General features: G+C 37.1%; 1 protein-coding gene and 1 long non-coding RNA gene across 7 annotated transcripts in view; one reads left to right on the top strand and one right to left on the bottom strand.

Moving 5' to 3' along the window:
* PKHD1L1 (PKHD1 like 1) overlaps nt 1-18,958 on the bottom strand; it is a 167,746-nt gene that overhangs the window by 10,840 nt on the left and 137,948 nt on the right. Inside the window, exons 71-76 of one of the 2 annotated variants that reach the window (XM_003938584.4) lie at nt 16,356-16,513; nt 14,051-14,186; nt 10,849-11,193; nt 7,066-7,217; nt 6,531-6,677; nt 6,020-6,173 (exon numbers count right to left, since the gene is read on the bottom strand). In XM_003938584.4, coding sequence (XP_003938633.2) covers nt 6,020-6,173; nt 6,531-6,677; nt 7,066-7,217; nt 10,849-11,193; nt 14,051-14,186; nt 16,356-16,513 — 1,092 coding nt within the window. Of the gene's footprint in view, nt 1-6,019; nt 6,174-6,530; nt 6,678-7,065; nt 7,218-10,848; nt 11,194-14,050; nt 14,187-16,355; nt 16,514-18,958 lie in introns of those variants that run through there. The other variant, XM_074387055.1, reaches the window with a different exon arrangement.
* Nucleotides 1-18,958, top strand: part of LOC104652964 (uncharacterized) — a 58,399-nt gene that overhangs the window by 18,646 nt on the left and 20,795 nt on the right. For all 5 annotated transcript variants that reach the window (XR_012514151.1, XR_012514148.1, XR_012514152.1 and 2 more), the window contains exon 5: nt 6,557-18,614. This is a non-coding gene — a long non-coding RNA (uncharacterized LOC104652964). The remainder of the gene's footprint in view (nt 1-6,556; nt 18,615-18,958) is intronic.

The following is an 18,958-nucleotide window of genomic DNA, read 5'->3' as shown; positions in this document are numbered from 1 at the left end:
CATAAAGGAGAGCTCTGGCTGACATCTGATGGGTACTCTTCTGGGATGAAGATACCAGAAGGAGGAACAGGCAGCAGTCTTTACTGTTCTGCAGCCCACAGGGGTGATTCCCAGGCAAGCAGAGTCTGGAGTGGACCTCCAGTAGTCCTCCAGCAGATGGACCTGACTGTTAGAAGGAAAACTAAAAAACAGAAAGAAACAGCTTCAATATCAACAGAAAGGACGTCCACTCAGAGATGCCATCTGAAAGTCACCAACTTCAAAGACCAAAGGTAGATAAATACATTAAGATGTGAAGAAACCAGCACAAAAAGGATGAAATCACCAAAAACCAGAATGCCTCTTCTCCTCCAAGGAATCACAACTCCTCACAAGCAAGGAAACAAAACTGGATGGAAAATACGTTTGATGAATTGACAGAAGGAGGCTTCAGAAGATTAATAACAAACTCCTCTGAACTAAAGGAACATGTTTTAACCCAATGCAGAGAAACTAAGAACCTTGAAAAAAGGTTAGATGAAATGCTAACTAGAATAACCAGCTTAGAGAAGAACATAAACAACTTGATAGATCTGAAAAACACAGCATGAGAACTTCGTGAAGCATACACAAGTTTCAATAGCCAAGTCGATCAAGCAGAAGAAAGGATATCAGAGATTGAAGATCGACTCAATGAAATAAAATGAGAAAGCAAGATTAGAGAAAAAAGAGTGAAAAGAAATGAACAAAGCCTCCAAGAAATATGAGATTATGTGAAAAGACCTAATCTACATTTGATCAGTGTACCTGAATATGATGGGGATAATGAATCTAAGCTGGAAAACACTCTTCAGGATATTATCCCGGAGAATTTCCCCAACCTAGCAAGGCAGGCCAACATTCAAATACAGGAAATACAGAGAACACCACAAAGATATTCCTCAAGAAGAGCAACTCCAAGGCACATAATCATCAGATTCACCAGAGTTGAAACGAAGGAAAAAATGCTAAGGGCAACCAGAGAGAAATATCGGGTTACCACAAAGGGAATCCCATCAGACCCACAGTGGATCTCCTGACAGAAACCCTACAAGCCAGAAGAGAGTGGGGGCCGATATTCAACATCCTTAAAGGCAAGAATTTTTAACCCAGAATTTTACATCCAGCCAAACTAAGCTTCATACGTGAAGGAGGAATAAAATCCTCCTACAGACGAGCAGTTGCTGAGAGATTTTGTCACCACCAGGCCTGCCTTGCAAGATCTCCTGAAGGAAGCACTAAACATAGAAAGAAACAACCAGTATCAGCCACTGTAAAAACATACCAAATGGTAAAGACCATCAACTCAATGAAGAAACTGTGTCAACTAATGGGCAAAGAAACCAGCTAGTATCAAAATGGCAGGATCAAATTCACACATAACAATATTAACCTTAAATGTACACGGGCTAAATGCCCCAATCAAAAGACACAGACTGACAATTTGGATAAAAAGTCAAGACCCATTGGTGTGCTGTATTCAGGAGACCCATCTCATGTGCAAAGACACACACAGACTAAAAATAAAAGGATGAAGAAAGATTTGCCAAGCAAATGGAGAGCCAAAAAAAGCAAGGGTTGCAATCCTACTCGCTGATAAAACAGACTTTAAACCAACAAAGATCAAAAGAGACAAGGGCATGACATAATAGTAAAAGGATCAATGCAATAAGAAGAGCTAACTATCTTAAATATATGCACATCCAATACAGGAGCACCCAGATACATAAAGCAATGACCTACAAAGAGGCTTAGACTCCCACACAATAATAGTGAGAGACTTTAACACTCCACTGTCATTATTAGACAAATCAACAAGACAGAAAATTAACAAGGATATCCAGGACTTGAACTCATATCTGGACCAAGCAGACCTAACAGACATCTAAATAACTCTCCACCCCAAATCCACAGAATATACATTCTTCTCAGCAGCACTTACTCTAAAATTGACCACATAATTGGAAGTAAATCACTTCTCAGCAAATGCAAAAGAACAGAAATCATAACAACCAGTCTCTCAGACCACAGTGCAATCAAATTAGAACTCAGGATTAAGAAACTCACTCAAAATTGCACACTGAACAACCTGCTCCTGGAGGACTACTGGATAAATAATGAAATGAAGGCAGAAATAAAGATGTTCTTTGAAACCAGTGAGAACAAAGCCACAACGTATCAGAATCTCTGGGACACATTTAAAGCAGTGTCCAGAGGGAAATTTATAGCACTAAATGCCCATATGATAAGCGAGGAAAGATCTAAAATCAACACCCTATTGTGAAAATTAAAAGAGCTAGAGAAGCTAGATTAAACAAATTCAAAAGCCAGCAGAAGAAAAGAAATAACTAAGATCAGAGTAGAAATGAAGGAGATAGAGACACAAAAATCACTTCAAAAAAAATCGATAAATCTAGAAGCTGGTTTTTTGGAAAAATCAACAAAATAGACCACTAGCCAGATAAAATAATAAAAGAGAAAACAGATAAGAATCAAATAGATGCAATAAAAATGATAAAGGGGATATCACCACCAATTCCACAGAAATACAAACTACCGTCAGAGTTTACTAGAAACAACTCTATGCATATAAACCAGTAAATCTAGAAGAAATGGATAAATTCTTGGACATTTATACCCTCCCAAGATTAAACCAGGAAGAAATTGAATCCCTGAATAGACCAGGAACCAGGTCTGAAATAGAGGCAGCAATTAATAGCTTACCAACCGAAAAATGTCCAAGTCCGGAAGGGTTCACAGCTAAATTCTACCAGATGTACAAAGAGAAGCTGGTACCATTCCTTCTGAAATTATTCCAAACAATTAAAGAAAAGGGAATCCTCCCCAACTCATTTTATGAGAACAACATCATCCTGATACCAAAACCTGGCAGAGATATAACTAAAAAAGAAAATGTCAGGCCAATATCCATGATGAATATCTATGCAGAAATCTTCAATACAATACTGGCAAACCAAATGCAACAGCACATCAAAAAGCTTATCCATCACAATCAAGTAGGCTTCATCCTGGGGATACAAGCCTTGTTCAACATATGCAAATCTATAAACATAATCAATCACATAAACAGAACCAAAGGAAAAAAACATGATTATCTCAATAGATGCAGAGAGGGCCTTTGACAAAATTCAACAGCCCTTTATCTTAACAAACTAGGTATTGATGGAACATATCTCAAAATAATAAAATCTATTACAAACTCTCAGCTAATATACTGAATGGGCAAAAACTGGAAGCATTCCCTTTGAAAACTGGCACTAGGCAAGGGTGCCCACTCTCACCATTCCTATTCAACATAGTATTGGAAGTTCTAGCCAGAGGAATCAGGCAAGAAAAAGAAATAAAGGGTATTCAATTGGAAAATGGGGGAGTCAAATTGTCTCTACTTGCAGATGACATGATTGTATATTTAGAAGACCACATCATCTCAGCCCCAAATCTCCTTAAGCTGATAAGCAAGTTCTGCAGAGTCTTAGGATACAAAATCAATGTGCAAAAATAACAAGCATTCCTATACACTAGTAACAGATAAACAGAGAGCCAAATCATGAGCAAACTCCCATTCACAATTGCTACAAAGAGAATAAAATACCTAGGAATACAACTAACAAAGGATGTGAAGGACCTCTTCAAGGAGAACTACAAACCACTGCTCAAGGAAATTAGAGAGGACATAAACAGTTAGAAAAACATTCCACGCTCATGGTTAGGAAAAATCAATACTGTGAAAATGGCCATACTGCCAAAAGTAATTTATAGATTAAATGCTAGCCCCATCAAACTACCATTGACCTTCTTCACATAACTGGAAAAAAACATCTTAAACTTCATATGGAACCAAAAGAGAGCCTGTATAGCCAAAACAATCCTAAGCAAAAGAACAAAGCTGGAGGCATCACACTACCCGACTTCAAACTATACTACAAGGCTACAGTAATCAAAACAGCATGGTACTGGTACCAAAACAGAGATATAGACCAACTGAACAGAACACAGGCCTCAGAAGTAACACCACATATCTACACCCATCTGATCTTTGACAAACCTGACAAAAATAAGCAATGGGGAAAGGATTCCCTGTTTAATAAATGGTGTTGGGAAACCTGGCTAGCAATGTGCAGAAAGCCGACACTGGACCCCTTCCTTACACCTTATACAAAAATTAACTCCAGATGATGGATTAAAGATTTAAACATAAGAGCTAATACCATAAAAACCTTAGAAGAAAACCTAGGCAATACCATTCAGGACATAGGCATATGCAAGGACTTCATGACTAAAACACCAGAAGAAATGGCAACAAAAGTCAAAATAGACAAATGGGATCTGATTAAACTAAAGAGCTTCTGCACAGCCAAAGAAACAATCGTCAGAGTGAACTGGGAATCAACAGAATGAGAAAAAGTTTTGCAAGCTACCCATCTGACAAACGGCTAATATCCAGAATCTACAAAGAATTAAAACAAATATACCAAAAAAAAAAAAAAAAAAAATCAAAAAGTGGGTGAAAGATATGAACAGACACTTTTTGAAAAAAGACATCTATGTGGCCAAGAAACATATGAAAAAATTCTCATCATCACTGGTCATTAGAGAAATGCAAATCAAAACCACGTTGAGATACCATCTCATACCAATTAGAATGGCAATCATAAAAAAATCTGGAGACAACAGATGCTGGAGAGGGTGTAGAGAAATAGGAATGCTTTTACACTGCTGGTGGGAGTATAAATTAGTTCAACCACTATGGAAAACAGTGTGGCAATTCCTCAAGGATCCAGAAATAGAAATTTCATTTGACCCAGTAATCCCATTACTGGGTATACATCCAAAGGATTATAAATTGTACTATTATAAAGACACATGCACACGTATGTTCATTGTGGCACTGTTTACAATGGCAAAGACTTGGAACTAACCAAAATGCCCATTAAAGATAGACTGGATAAAGATAATGTGGCATATATACACCATGAAATACTATGCAGTCATAAAAAAGGATGAGTTCATGTCCTTTGCAGGAACTGCAGGAACATGGATGAATCTGGAAACCATAATTCTCAGCAAACTGACACAAGAACAGAAAACCAAACACCACATGTTCTTACTCATAAGTGGGTGTTGCACAATGAGAACACATGGACACACAGAGGGGAGCATCACATACTGGGGTCTGTTGGGGGTTAGGGGGTTTGGGGAGGGATAGCAGGGAGTGGGGAGATTGGGGGGGATAACAGGAGAAATACCTAATGTAGGTGATGGGGGGATGGAAGCAGCAAACCACCATGGCTGTGTATACCTATGTAACAATCCTGCAAGATTTGCACATGTACCCCAGAACTTAAAGTAAAATTTTAAAAAAGGAGGAAAAAAGAGAAAATCCATGTTAATTTTTCTTACTATAAATGTAATACATCTTTAGTGAGCAAATTTAGAAAAGTATACAAATAGATAAATCATGACATAATTTTGATTTTCTTAATTGATTAATTTCTATTTATTTCACATATTAAATCTTTTTTCGGCGGTGGGACAGAGTCTCGCTCTGGTGCCCATGCTGGAGTGCAGTGATGCGATCTTGGCTCACTGCAACCTCAGCCTCCTGGGTTCAAGCGATTCTCCTGCCTCAGCCTCCTGAGTAGCTGGGACTACAGGTGCATGCCATCATGGGCGGGTATTTTTGTATTTTGGGTAGAGAATGTGTTTCACCATGTTGGCCAGGATGTTATCGATCTCCAGACCTCATGATCCACCCTCCTCAGCCTCCCAAAGTGCTAAGATTATAGGCTAGGATTACAGGCCCAGCCATTAAATCTACTTTAAGCTAGATTAAATATTTTCTGAAACAAGGCAAAATAAAGCATTCTGGTTTCTATAATTTATTGACCAGAGTTTTATAGAATGCTTTGTTCATCAAAAGAACATTATAATTATCTTTATTTATGGGTATATATGTGAAGATCCAAAATAGTGCACACACCTGTTCTAAGGGGAGTAAGGTCTGTGTAGTTGGCCCAGCAGCTGCTAAATGGAATTGTTGTATTTCCACTAAGGCCACTGACTTGGTTATTATTGGAGTCCTTGAGTATGGCCCTCAAAGTTAGTGCAGTAATTCCAACTGATACACAGTTACCCTTAAAACAAAAAAACAAAAAAAAAAAAAAAAGGAGAGAATTAGAACAATTGCCTTATTTTCACTCTTTTAAAAACATGCAAAACTTTATTTTCAAAAATGCATCATTATAAATTGAAAATCTGAAGAAGCTCCTTATTCTGCACGAAGAGTTCATAAATCTGAGCAGCAGCAGCAGTTCATTTAACATGAACATTTTAAGACAGTACAAGATGGTCTCTTTAGATATTAATCCAACTTCTAAAGGGGCTATGTGATCCTCAGGTGGCCAGCACACCAGGATGAATGAAACTGGATCACCCTCCAGAATTTATAGCTTAATTCCTTCACTTAAGTAAAATGTTGAGTTATGGCTTACGTCAGAATCTGTTGCCTTTACCGAAGGCTGCTGAGGAAACGGCTGTCCCGGCTGTGCTGCCACCGGCTGAGTGATCACTGAGAGTGAGGACACGAAGGCGACGTGGTGAACAGGAAATGCAGACCTTTCAACTGGCTGGGCGGTTACCTGTGAATGGACAAGTGATGAACCAGTTTCTACATGATAAACTACACTCAGCAGCAAACTCATTTTAGCCAGGCTGAGTGTAATATATTCATCTTTTATTTTAAATATGCTCAATATGTAAAATTAATATAATTACAGTATTTCTTCCATTACATTTATGAAGCATTGTTATAAATATGCAAAACAAGGCAAATTTGGAACCAATACACAATTTTTGGAAGATATGCTCCTTTGTTCAGACAACTTTATTATCATTTTAGCCAGCCTATAAAAAGTCAACAATAAATAATAAAGACACACCTTCCAAATTATTGTCTTGAAATAGAAACAGAGAGTTAAAAGAAGAAATAAGTAATGATACTTTTTTTTTCTATTTGCATTTTCTTACCTTAATCCAGCCAGAGTCACTTGGGCTGGGGAGGGGATTAGTAATAGAAATGGAAGAAATATTAAATCCAAGGATGCTACTGATTTTTCCTAATATTACAGCTTGTCCAAGAGAACCAGCAGTTTCCTGGAGTTCAGAAAATTGCATCTGACCTGTGGGGAAACAGTATTAGGACATTTGGATTGTAAAAGTATAGAATTGTGAGAACACATGAGAGTTTTTCACTTTAGCTTTCTTTGCATTGCTCCATCACATTATAGGCGTCCAAGGCTTTCTAATCTTACCTGAGGAAAATACAAGAGTCATGTTAATGAGGATAGGAAAATGAACTCAAGAGAATATATTTTAAGTTTGAATTAAATGAAAAACAAAGGTAGATAAAACAGATATGAGAAAAATGAATGAAAACAGTGGAAGAATATATGTCTCTAAATTTAAAACTTTCTCAAGTCTCTCTTTGTTTACCAATGTAGCATTATCATGCATTTCTATCATGTATCATTTTAAAAAATAGAGTGTTAATTTTGGAATGGAAGGATAGTTAGAATCTATCATATTATGAGTATGTATTAAAATATTATTTGCTAAAGTTATTGAGTTACTAACCAGTTGTTACTTGCTTTGGACATTTGACAATTTTCAGTTACTTTTAACATTACATATAGTTTCTGTTCCCTTTTTCTAGCATGGCAGGTCTGGGATTTCCTCTTAAACCTTCTGCTCCTATATTGGTCCTTACCTTAAAAAGTGATACCTTGATGCATCATATTCCTTTTTTCAGAAGCCTGGTAGTTTTGCTAAATCCTTGCTCCTTCAACTCTCCACTGTACCACATCTAATCCATTATCAATTTCTAATTCTCTCTGTCCCTGCTGTTAAAATCCTAGTTAAAGCCACATCAGCAGGATTATTAAAACCACTTTTAAACTGGCTCTGTGGAGTCAGACTGGTATTTTAAGATACAACTGTAAACCAGGATAATATTTTGGTGTATTGTAGGCTTTGCTAACCCCTTGTACTTTCTATATCCAGAATCATGCCTTGAGGACTCAAATCACTGAGTTTCTTCCATTCAAGGTAAGTCATAAAGCTCAGAGTGATCAGGAAGAAGGAGGTAACGTCTTGGGCCAGCAGGTATGACATGACACTGCAAACTACGCAGTCCTAAGGCATTTCAGTCCTTTTCAGTTTAAAAGGTCACTTTTGGATGATGCAGACTCTCTTGGGAAAAGGCTCAGTCTTTCAGATTCCTCCCTCTCCTCATACTCCCTCCAGAAACAGCTTTCTCCAAGAAGGCATCCCAAGTCTGAGGGCTTGTGTATCTAGCTGTAGCAGTAGTAGTTCATGTCTGTGCACTACCATTACTACTTTAGTCTTCACTGGTTTTTGGCACAGAATGGCAGGACTGATCCAGTCTGCACTGTTGACAGGTTCTTGCTGACTGTTAGACATGCGATGGCATTCCTTTCTGCTGATTGCCTCAAGAAACCAAAGACCTTAATTTGAAGGCCTCTTATTCCTGACTCCAGGACTCTGCTCAGAAATGCCTTAATATATAGGTAACCCCTTTCTAGGTCATCTGTGAGTTTCTGGATATCCTAATACTATGTAAAAACTACAAGGAGCCGGGAGAACAACTACATGAACATCTTTCTTGCCACTTTTCAACATTTTGTTGTGATGCACCAAGTTGTAGGGTTCTCCTTCAGACTTGAAACCCTATCCCAGTCTATGTTTGGAAAACATGCCACTAGCCTGTCCCTCCCACCATCCCTAACTTCCACATTCTTCAGTGGTTTTATACCTCTCTGAATAAATCTAACAAGCTAAAACTGCTTTAAGTGGATGGGCGTAGGAGGGATTATATCTGTGGAAATGTATGTCACATATAGAAAATAAATCCCAGTTTCTTTGGCTATCTAGTGGTTAGTGTGGTAATTTTGGACCTCATGACACGTAAGGGCTCACAAGGGATTTCTAAGAATAGGTGAGAAATCTATATGTGTGCCATGGGCTCTCTACAACTCCTAGACTAAAGTAACAGGCAAAGTAATGCTAAGTCCAAACCCTGAGCCTGTAAGTCCAAGTGAGTACAGAACTGATGAAGAAAAGTTAACTATGACTCTGGGCAGAGAACATCATGGGAGATCGGTTTGCAACACAACCCTGTGTTTCCTACGCTTTTCCAACCAAGAGTTTATAAACACCTCCCTCCGTGCAGGCAAGCCTTCCCACAGACATATTCCCCAGTGGAAGAAACTTCTGCCTGTTTAGCTGGTAGAATTCCAGAGTGAGAATATAGTAGGTGCATAGGGTCAATGCCTAGAAACAAACCTGGGAAAATGAGTGGAGATCCCTAGTGGCATAAAGTGAAAGCTTCACCTGATACCCAGGTTTACACAGAGCCAGGGAGTATAATAATAAAGTGAGCACAGGTAGATAGGGTAGATCCAAACTTAGTGGAACTGCAGTATATACAAGTCTGGAGGCTCTCTTTAGGAAAAGGAATGCAGAAAAATCGTACTTTTATAGTTTTCATAGTAACATTCAATGATTTGACCACATTATGAAGACCTCTCCTAGGACACTGAAAGTGAAAGCACCTCCCAGAACTTGTGTCAGTGAGGGGGCTTGTAGCTTAAGCTTCATTAGCTGGATGGTAAATCTTCCTCTGACAGATACCTGCCTCTCCTATTCTTGGGGAGGGGTAGGTCAGAGTACTTGTGCTTGACCACTGAAGACAAAGGCGTGATTGCAGATTAGCATCAGGGGTTGTTATTGCATGCCAGAAGACCAGGAAAGTTCAGTAGCACCTCAAGAGATGCATATGTAGAGCAGAGAAGATGACCCACTCTGTAGCAGAGGCTGTGAAGACAAGACTATAACATGAGGACAGAGGCCAGGACAGCCCCTTAGTGTTCAGACCCCAACTTGAAAGAAACAGATGGAAAGAGAGAAAATTTGAAGAGCTGAACATTTACCCAAGTGCCTAAACTGAGCTGTCCTAAGGAAATGATTTAAGCCAGCAGAGATATCTCTAATGGGGCAGTTGAGCTTATCTTTTATCTTTGAGAAAAAATAGGAAGTGAGGGACAGAAGGAGGGGATGATGGCTGGTGAGGATGATTAGCTCAATCATAGGAAATAAAGACAGATTATGTTCTTGCACATCTGCCCTTGCTAGAGTGAATCTGTGACTTTACTGTGGAAAGTCTAATCCACTGCTCCAATGCTCATAATATCCAAGAATATCTCCTCTTTTTCTTAAGAAAACTTCCACAGTCCTTCCTTTAACTTCCAAAGCTCTCCATGTGTAGCACCTGTCTACCCCTCGGCTTCACCTCCAGCAGCGTGTCCTTCCTGGCTCCTTCTGCTCCAGAGCAATTGGACCTGTTTCCTCTCCTCAAATGCACCAAACTCTCATCAGCAATTTCCATAGCCTTGAACACCTTTTCCTCTGTCTTTTCATTGACTATTTTCATCCCTTAATCCCTTATCTATAAGGTCACTTGCTTAGGTAGGTCTTCCCAGATCTTTTTATATTAGATAAAATTATTTTGTTGAATATACTAATCACCACAATAACAAAACAGAGGTTCATATTCCTTCCAATTCCAAAAGAGTTTGGTATTATAGGAGCAAAGAAGGAAAAAGGGTCTCTAGGTGCTTAGAGGGTTCAGGATGCGGGGTTGATGAGGCCTGGCTCATCAGGCCCTGATCGGGTTATTTATGGATGTAGATTTGGTAATTGCATTCTTCCATCTCAAACACCTGTTATTCATACCTGTGGTGCCATTGTTTAAGAACTGAATAGGAGGGTCTCCAATCTCTATTTCAATTATAAATCCTATGGATCTCTTCCTCCGCAGACTCTTCTGTCTTGTCATTTTGCTGACACGGATTTTGTCACTTGGTATCTTTAGGAACAAGGCAAGATTTCTAACAAGATTGTGAGAGGTATAAAAGTCATCTTCTGTTACAGCAGGTAATTGGAAAGAAACAAATATCACTGTGGCAGTGTGGATTTCAACAGGTATAGTTCCTTTAACCAAAAGATAAAGCATCTGGTAGGTTCTATCAAAGTAGTTTTCACCAAGGACAGTGGAATCCAGGTTAGGAAGGAATTGGTCTATGAAGGAAAAAAGCCAGAACAGCACAGCTAAGTGTTTTATATGATCATAGTCAACATGCATTACTTAATGTTTGTTTGAATTTAGAAAATCCCCCGAAATTCAACTTTATCGTTGTTTCGTAAGAAAGCATACCTATTAAAAACCAAAACACTTACAGAACTGACTTGAGAAATTAAAGCCAATCCTCTAAAAAATACCACAAACAATCATTACACATTAAGTTTGTTTTAAAAAAATAATCAGCTATATAGACACAGTATAAATTAGAAACAAATTGAGTTATGGTCCCAGGAGCCTATACTGTACTTGAAATACTATTCACACGCTTATAATTTTAAAGCCTTGACTGAAGGCATTTGGTAATTTAAAAATATAAATTCAACTTTACTAGCCATCTAATTTATGCAGTGCTATATGCCAACTCTTAAAAGAGCATTTACAATTCAGTGTTTCTATTTTAACTAAGGACAAAACTGTGTAATAAAAATGAAGTATATATTAAAACATCTCAGAAGAATCTTATACCAACTAAACAGGCTTACATTTTAGCCTGAAAAATCTTTAGTTAATGCAAAACAAATTCTGCTAGGGAACTGAATTTTACAAAAGTGATTACGATCATTATAATAAATGAATATATGTATGATTTTTATGGCAGAGTATCAACAATGCCTAAGAGCTAATAAATCCACTAACACGTATTGAGCCCAGACAAATGCTGAATTGTGTAATAGTGGTGGAATGAGATTTGTAGCTTCTTACCACATTTCATTGTGAGGCTCACTAGGAAAAATAAAATTTTAGGAAGAAGAGGGATTTCACAGTAATGAAAGGAGCAGAGACCAAGATAATAAAACATTTGGGAAACCTCCAGAATATGTACAGGTTCATAACACAGGGATATTATTTTGCATTCCAAGTGCCAAAGCAAAAGTTCACTTAAAAGCAACACTGTTTCAGAAAAATACCACCACCTCTACCACAATACACATATTTATCTGTAAGAGGGCAGTGGTGGAATTGTTTTTCAGCTCTTCAGCACCTGCATAATCAAATCTTTACATTACGTTATGTCTATGGAGAACAAAATATCCCTGTGTTACAGATCTATACATATTTTGGGGTTTTACAAATGTTTTATTATTATCTTCTCTGCTTTTCTCATTACTGTAAAATTCCTTCCTCTTTCTAAAATTTTAATTTCTTTTTTCTAATGAGCCTCACAATGAAATGTGGTAGGAAGCTAAATGTCTTATTCCACTACTAATTACACAATTCAGCATTTGTCTGGGCTCAATTATGTGTTAATGGAATGATCTGCCTATGAAGATAGTTTCTACTTTCCAGGCTCTGAATGACATTGTGCTCAGTACCATATGTGTTATTTGAAAAGAGTGAAAATTTTATTAAAATTAATCTATAAATGTCATTTTATTCATGACAGTTCTTTATATATAAAAAGTAGTAATGCTTATTCTCTTAATTTAAAAGGAGGCAATATAGCATAATGGTTAAGTGCATGGGTTTTAGAGTGAGACTACTTTTGAGTCTCTGCTGTGTGCTGTACAAACTTGAGACTCCTATGGACTGGATTGTGTCCCCAGATTCTATATGTCAAAGCCCTAACCTTCAAGATGATGATATTTGGAGATGAGAGCCTTTGGGAGGAAATAGGGTTTAGATGCAGTTGTGAAGAGGGAGACCTCATGATGGAATTAGTGCCCTTATAAAAAGAGACACCAGAGAGCTTGCTTGCACTCTCTCGGCCATGTGAGGACACAGGAAGAAAGTGACCATCTGCAAACCAAGCAAAGAACCCTAGGCAGAACATGACTGTGGCACCCTGATCTCAGACTTTCAGAGATCCAGAGAAAATAAATTTCTGTTGCTTGAGCCATTCAATATGTGGTATTTTGTTATGACAGACTGAACTAAGACCACTGTCTTGGCAAATTACTTCCTATGCTTCAATTTACTCATCTGTGCTTACCTCATAAAGTTACTATGATGTAGTAACAATGAGTTATATATAAAGCATGCAGACAAGTGCCTGACATATAGTAATGTCTCTGGAAACATTCATGTTTATTAGCATTCATATTATTAGTAGGAATCGGACTTCTATAAATGGTACAGCATACAGATTACCCATTCATACTCTCAAGTCTAGCTCATATTATGATCTACCACACACATCTATATAATGGTTAGCTAAGATTATGGATCACATGAAAATATGAGGATAAGGAGCCATGTGAAATGGAATGTTTACTATTGGCCTCATTAGAACCCTGTTCAACAAAAAGACTTACATAAGCAGAGATAAATCCTGGTTTTACAAATATCAGTTAATGAATAAGTTTATTCTCTTCCATATGTTTCCTTTAAAACAAGAGTTAATTTTTATCATATTTACTTCACAGCCTTTAGTTGATGTTATATTAGCTTCCTTAGCAATAATTCTTATGACTGCCAATTAATTTAGGCTCTACCCTCTATGAAATAGAAGTAAAGCCAAGATAAGGTGAAAATTTTAAGCAAAATCTCTTCTGGACATAGGAATGACTGATTTCAATGTATGTAGAATGAAAGCTTTCTTAGGAAGCAAAAAAATGTCCATGATAAACAAAAACTCATATCTGCATGTGCACAGATAAGTAAGTTCTATTAGGAGTGATCTTTCAGGACACTCATGTTACAAAGAAACACATCTTAGTATTTGGTGGACTGTGGCTAAAAACTTATTTTCTTCTATAACATCAATAGATAAGGAATTAAAAACATTAGTGAGACATTTAAAATGTTATAAATAAGTACACATTCCATGTGTACTGCTCTTTGCTGAGAAAATACCTTTGTACAGAAGTGTATTAAGTTCACAGTGTCTCTGCTGGGCATTCCATATTGTATTTTTTGGACAGACCAATGAGTTGTTCACATAGACATCCAAACGTTGAAGTGTGGAAAAGAAAATTCCTACTAGAACAGCCTATTTAAGAAAAAAGGAAGTTTTGTTTTAAGAAAGCAACAAAATAGAATATCTATAATTTAGCACTTAAACTGTCCTTCAGTTAGTATTCTTTCTGCAAAATATTAAAACTAAGTTTTATGGAGTGGGATAAGTGATGAACTAAAATTTTAAAACGGGCTTACATTCAACCATTCATACAGATAGTACAACTTAACCCCTAAGTGATGATTCTCAGTAGAAAAGTATAATCAGAGAAATTATTAGAGGAGTATCTCTAGGTTTTAAAAAACAGTTCATTTAAAAGACAACAAAGTACAAAACAGGCTTTCAATACCAGGAGCAGGGAAAGGGGGACTTAACAGTGCTCTGTATAATGTAACCACACAAAATTAGATACTTAAGGTTAGGGGAAAAAATGCTTATCTCTGAGAAGAAACTGGTAGAAAGACTAAAAAACTCAGACAAATCAACTATCCTCTTTGATTCAATTTTATTCATTTTCCACGTTTATATTGCTTACATTTCATGTTATCGGCCATGATCATAAAGAGACTGGTTTTTCCAAGAGCAGGGAAGGATTAATACAGAGTTTAATAAGCTATACACAGTTTTGGAATCTTCTTTTGATATTGTCTTCAGAGGCTCAGAATATTAACAGTCACATTACTTTGTAGTCACCATTCTCATTTTTAGAGTTAGAATATTCTCTTCTAATTTTTTAAAAAAGAAAAATTGAGTTCCTATTTTAGCCATCCAATATTCTAAGTGCTGGTAAGAGCCACTGCCTTCTTTGAGGCTATATTCAAGACTGAGGAGAGATTTAAAAAATAGTAGAAATAATAAAAGGTAAAGTATGAAACATGTTAAATGGTGATGACTTCCATGGGAAAAAAAAAAAGGTAAATCAGGGTGCAAGTAACTTGGGAAAGCCAAGCAAAGAGGGGGGATCTTAGAGGCCTATTGAGAAAGTGAAATCTGAGAATATGGGAACTTTAGCCACTTAAGAGTACAATGTTTTAGGCTGAGGCAACATCAGAAACATAGGCCCAGGAGGTAGCATGTTTGGTGTCCTCAGGAACAGCGAGGAGCTCAGTGGGGCTGCAGGAGTAGAAGAAGCCAGAGAGCTCAGGGATGGGAGAGATTCCCATAGGGCCTCGCAGGCCATGGTGAGGATTCTGACTTTGACAGAGACCAATAGGGAAACTGTTACAGGGTTTGGGGCATGGAAGAGATGTGATCTAACATATTCTCAAGGTATCTGGCTACTAAGTTGAGAATAGACTTTAGAAGGGAATAGGTAGAAATAAAGAGAGGAATTGGAAGGCAATTACCATGATCCAGGAAAGGCTCAACCAGGACAGTAGCAGTGGAGGTGGTGAGAAGTGGGCAGATTCTGGTATTTTGAAGAGGAACTCAAAAGAATTTGCACATGGATTGGATGAGAAATGTGAGCAAAAGAGGAGTCAAGAGTGATTCCAAAGTTTTGTGTGGAGCGAAGGGATGGAACTGCTGCTGCCTGGGAAGGCGCAGGCACCTCCTTTACTTACTCCTTTCTCTGTTTCACCTATCAGCATCCTTTCTTCACATTAAAACACCCTGGGACTTTGAAGTCTCATATTCTTAGAAAAGAGAATATCTAAATTATGACACTGCTGCTTCAACTCATACTCTTTTCCCATTATATATAAATTTAACGATCCTGGCTGAGTTCACTTTCTAGCAAAGACTTGACATTATTGAAGATATTTAAAATAAAATGCTGCAATCTCTGAATTCCAAAAGTGTACTCCAGACATATATAATATATATAATGTATAATAGCAGCATGGAAGAATAAGTATATAATTCCAAGTGATCAGTTTTGGATGTACCCTATTTTTATCTAAAACTTCAGGTTTGCTTGCTAATCATGCAAATCATAGGCATCCCTGTCACGCCTCAAGTAAGGAGCACCAGAATCAAGGGCATCTGGCAAGCGGATGGTGGTGTTGCTTGGTACTTTTACCTTCAGGCTGTTGGAAACTGTTTAGGCTAATAATAATTTCAGTGATAACCTGAGGCATCCTTGGAAATGAACTGTAAGGCTGACAATGCAAGAGAGAACAGGGTAGGAGATACCAGTTTTTAGCAGATAGAAATAATATGCAAATAATCAACAGCAATAACTCTTAAGACATCCTGCCCTACCTTGTTACGGTCAACATTAAGCAACATCAGTCGAAGATTCTGTGGACTAGTGCCAGTGAAGTAAATTTCATAAGATTTGTTCAGAGCCACAATGCTGTGAAACAGGGACAGCCTTCTCTGGCAAGTATATCCAGCACACCAGCCATGATCCTGTGGGCCTAAATTCGTGCAAAATGAAAGCACATGTTCCGGTAGCATGCATTAGTATAAAATATGAAGAGTAATTGTATTAAAAAATAAATTACAGTGATCAAATTCAAATGCAAGTTCAGTATTTATACCTATAACCGATCCACTGTTACCCAGCCAGCTAAGCTATTTCACAAATCTTGGCTCAAAAGGGAAGGAACGGAAGAAACTTATTCCTATCATTCTTACTTTTACACTGGCCAGGGTAAGAAGGGTACATTAATGTGTTAATAAGAATTTGTACTGGAAGGTCACTGAGAGAAATTGATTTGCATCTTTCTCTACTTTAATGATAATATTCAAGCCTAGGCCACATGGTGAGGAAGAAAATGCTTGATCATTTCTCCTCTCTACCAAATATAAGCTTGAGTGGGAAATGAAATTTCTCAGGCTCTTTGTTAGGAAATGTGCTGTAACAGAGTTAATTTGTTAACAATAGGCTCTGTACCTGGAAAACATGGACATTTGAATGTCTGAACCATTGATTCATAGTTTGTTTTTTCACTCATGCAGTCATTTTTTAAAATTAATTTATAAATTCAACAAACATTTGAATTTATCTAATCAAGTTATTAATTTGTCTAATCAAGTCATTAATCTTCCTCCATTTTAATTTTAATTTAAGAAATTTTTATTGAAGACTGTGACTACAGGTACTATTAGAGTGTTGACTTCATTAATGAACTGAAGCCACCTAAGAACACTCTGTCAAACCCTCTAGAAAGCCAAGAGATAATGAATGCTTTTCTACCTGAATCCAAACATTTTCTGAGCAGGTTTAAAGTGACTTTCATAACAAACTTCTCTATTTCACTTAATTTTAAAGTGGCTGAGATTATACCTACATAAACATTGAGTGAAATATGGAATGATGAATTTTATTGATGTACTTATTCATTAGGTTTGCTGAATTTCCTAGCTTACATGGAAGCTTTATCAATATTTACAAATAAACTTCAATCAAATTTTAAATCAACATAAACTTCTAGAGCTATACAGAGCCTAACCTTTTCCTTAGCATATAAAATATAAATCCTACTTTTAAATACACCTTCTTTGTGGGTTTTGAAAACAAACATAAAGAAATATCTATGTATAACATAAAAATTTAAAGTGACAAAAGTCATATTCTTAATATTAATATTCAAAAGGAAACTTCAGTAGTATTCTGTAACTTTTATCTTGAGGAATTTTTCCCCATCTAGTATAGTGCATCCCAAGCTTCAGTGATTCTTCTAATACCTTCATGATTTTTCTGTGCTGCTATCATTTATATAAGACTTCTTTAAATTGATATTCACTTTTTAAAATTTAAATTTATATTAAAGAAATATGTCTTGTCACTACTGTAAATGGAAAACTTCTATTGCTTGCCAGAAAAGAGAAATAAAAAAATAAAACCATGAAAGCTTTTTCCACTGTATAAAACAGAGCAATTTGAAAACATCTCCTCAATTACTCCATTATTCATTGACAGTTTTAAAATTGTTTTCATGATCTCTGCTTTGTAAAATCCAAAAAGCAGCATCTGAAATTTGGTTGACCACAGGTCACAGAAACCAGACATAGCACACACTGCGGTGGGAGAAGTGAAGAGAGCCCTAAAATTATGAAACTTTGGAATACTCCTGATTTAGTTCATTCTATTCTTGTAAACAAGTTTTTAAGGCATTTATAATTTTATTGGATATTAGCTATTTTATTCTAGAATATTTTACTACATGATATGACACTACAAGGGCACAGAAATCCAACTAATCCAAGCTATGTGCACTTTCAGCACGTAAAAGAAATCTAAGCCTGTTTAGGGACTAAGTTTTGAGCCCCTGGTGTCATTTCAGGGATATACAATGAATCCCTGTCCTGTGTTTTCAGTACCTTTTAGAAATTCATCTTAGTCATTCCAAAAGGATTGTTCTCCTAAGCTGATCTGCATCCACATGGAGACAATTACCTTCCCTCTCTGCTACAGCCTCCTAAGACCAGAATGGAAGAAACCTGACTCTGGAGCTTGACCAGATTGGTCTTGACAATCAAAGGAATCAGAGATGAAAACACGTCGATGGCAAGGTAAGTCTTCCAGCAATTCATGAGAATAAAAAATGAGCAAGCTGAGAATACTGCTTGTCAGGTATTCCAAATAACACATTATCAACTTTTAATATACATTAGACAAACTGTATGTTTTGGAGATACTTGGACCCATTTTTTCTTCAAAATATTTATACCACCTTATCAATAAAGGTATGAAGATCACTCCACAAATAACTTGTCTCCTTCTTGCTTTCCTCTTCATCCCTCTTCCCCTCCTTCTTCCTTTTAATTCAATGACCAGTGGCCAGTTTTAAATAACTGTCCTTGCTTTCCTGGATGAGATACTGCAACATCAAGTCTCTCTCCTGCACATTGCTCAT

This window comes from Saimiri boliviensis, chromosome 15 (assembly GCF_048565385.1).
Source record: "Saimiri boliviensis isolate mSaiBol1 chromosome 15, mSaiBol1.pri, whole genome shotgun sequence".
In the NCBI taxonomy this organism is placed as follows: Eukaryota; Metazoa; Chordata; class Mammalia; order Primates; family Cebidae; genus Saimiri; species Saimiri boliviensis.
Note: the sequence above shows the minus strand (reverse complement) of the source record. Positions and strands in the feature narration are given on the sequence as shown.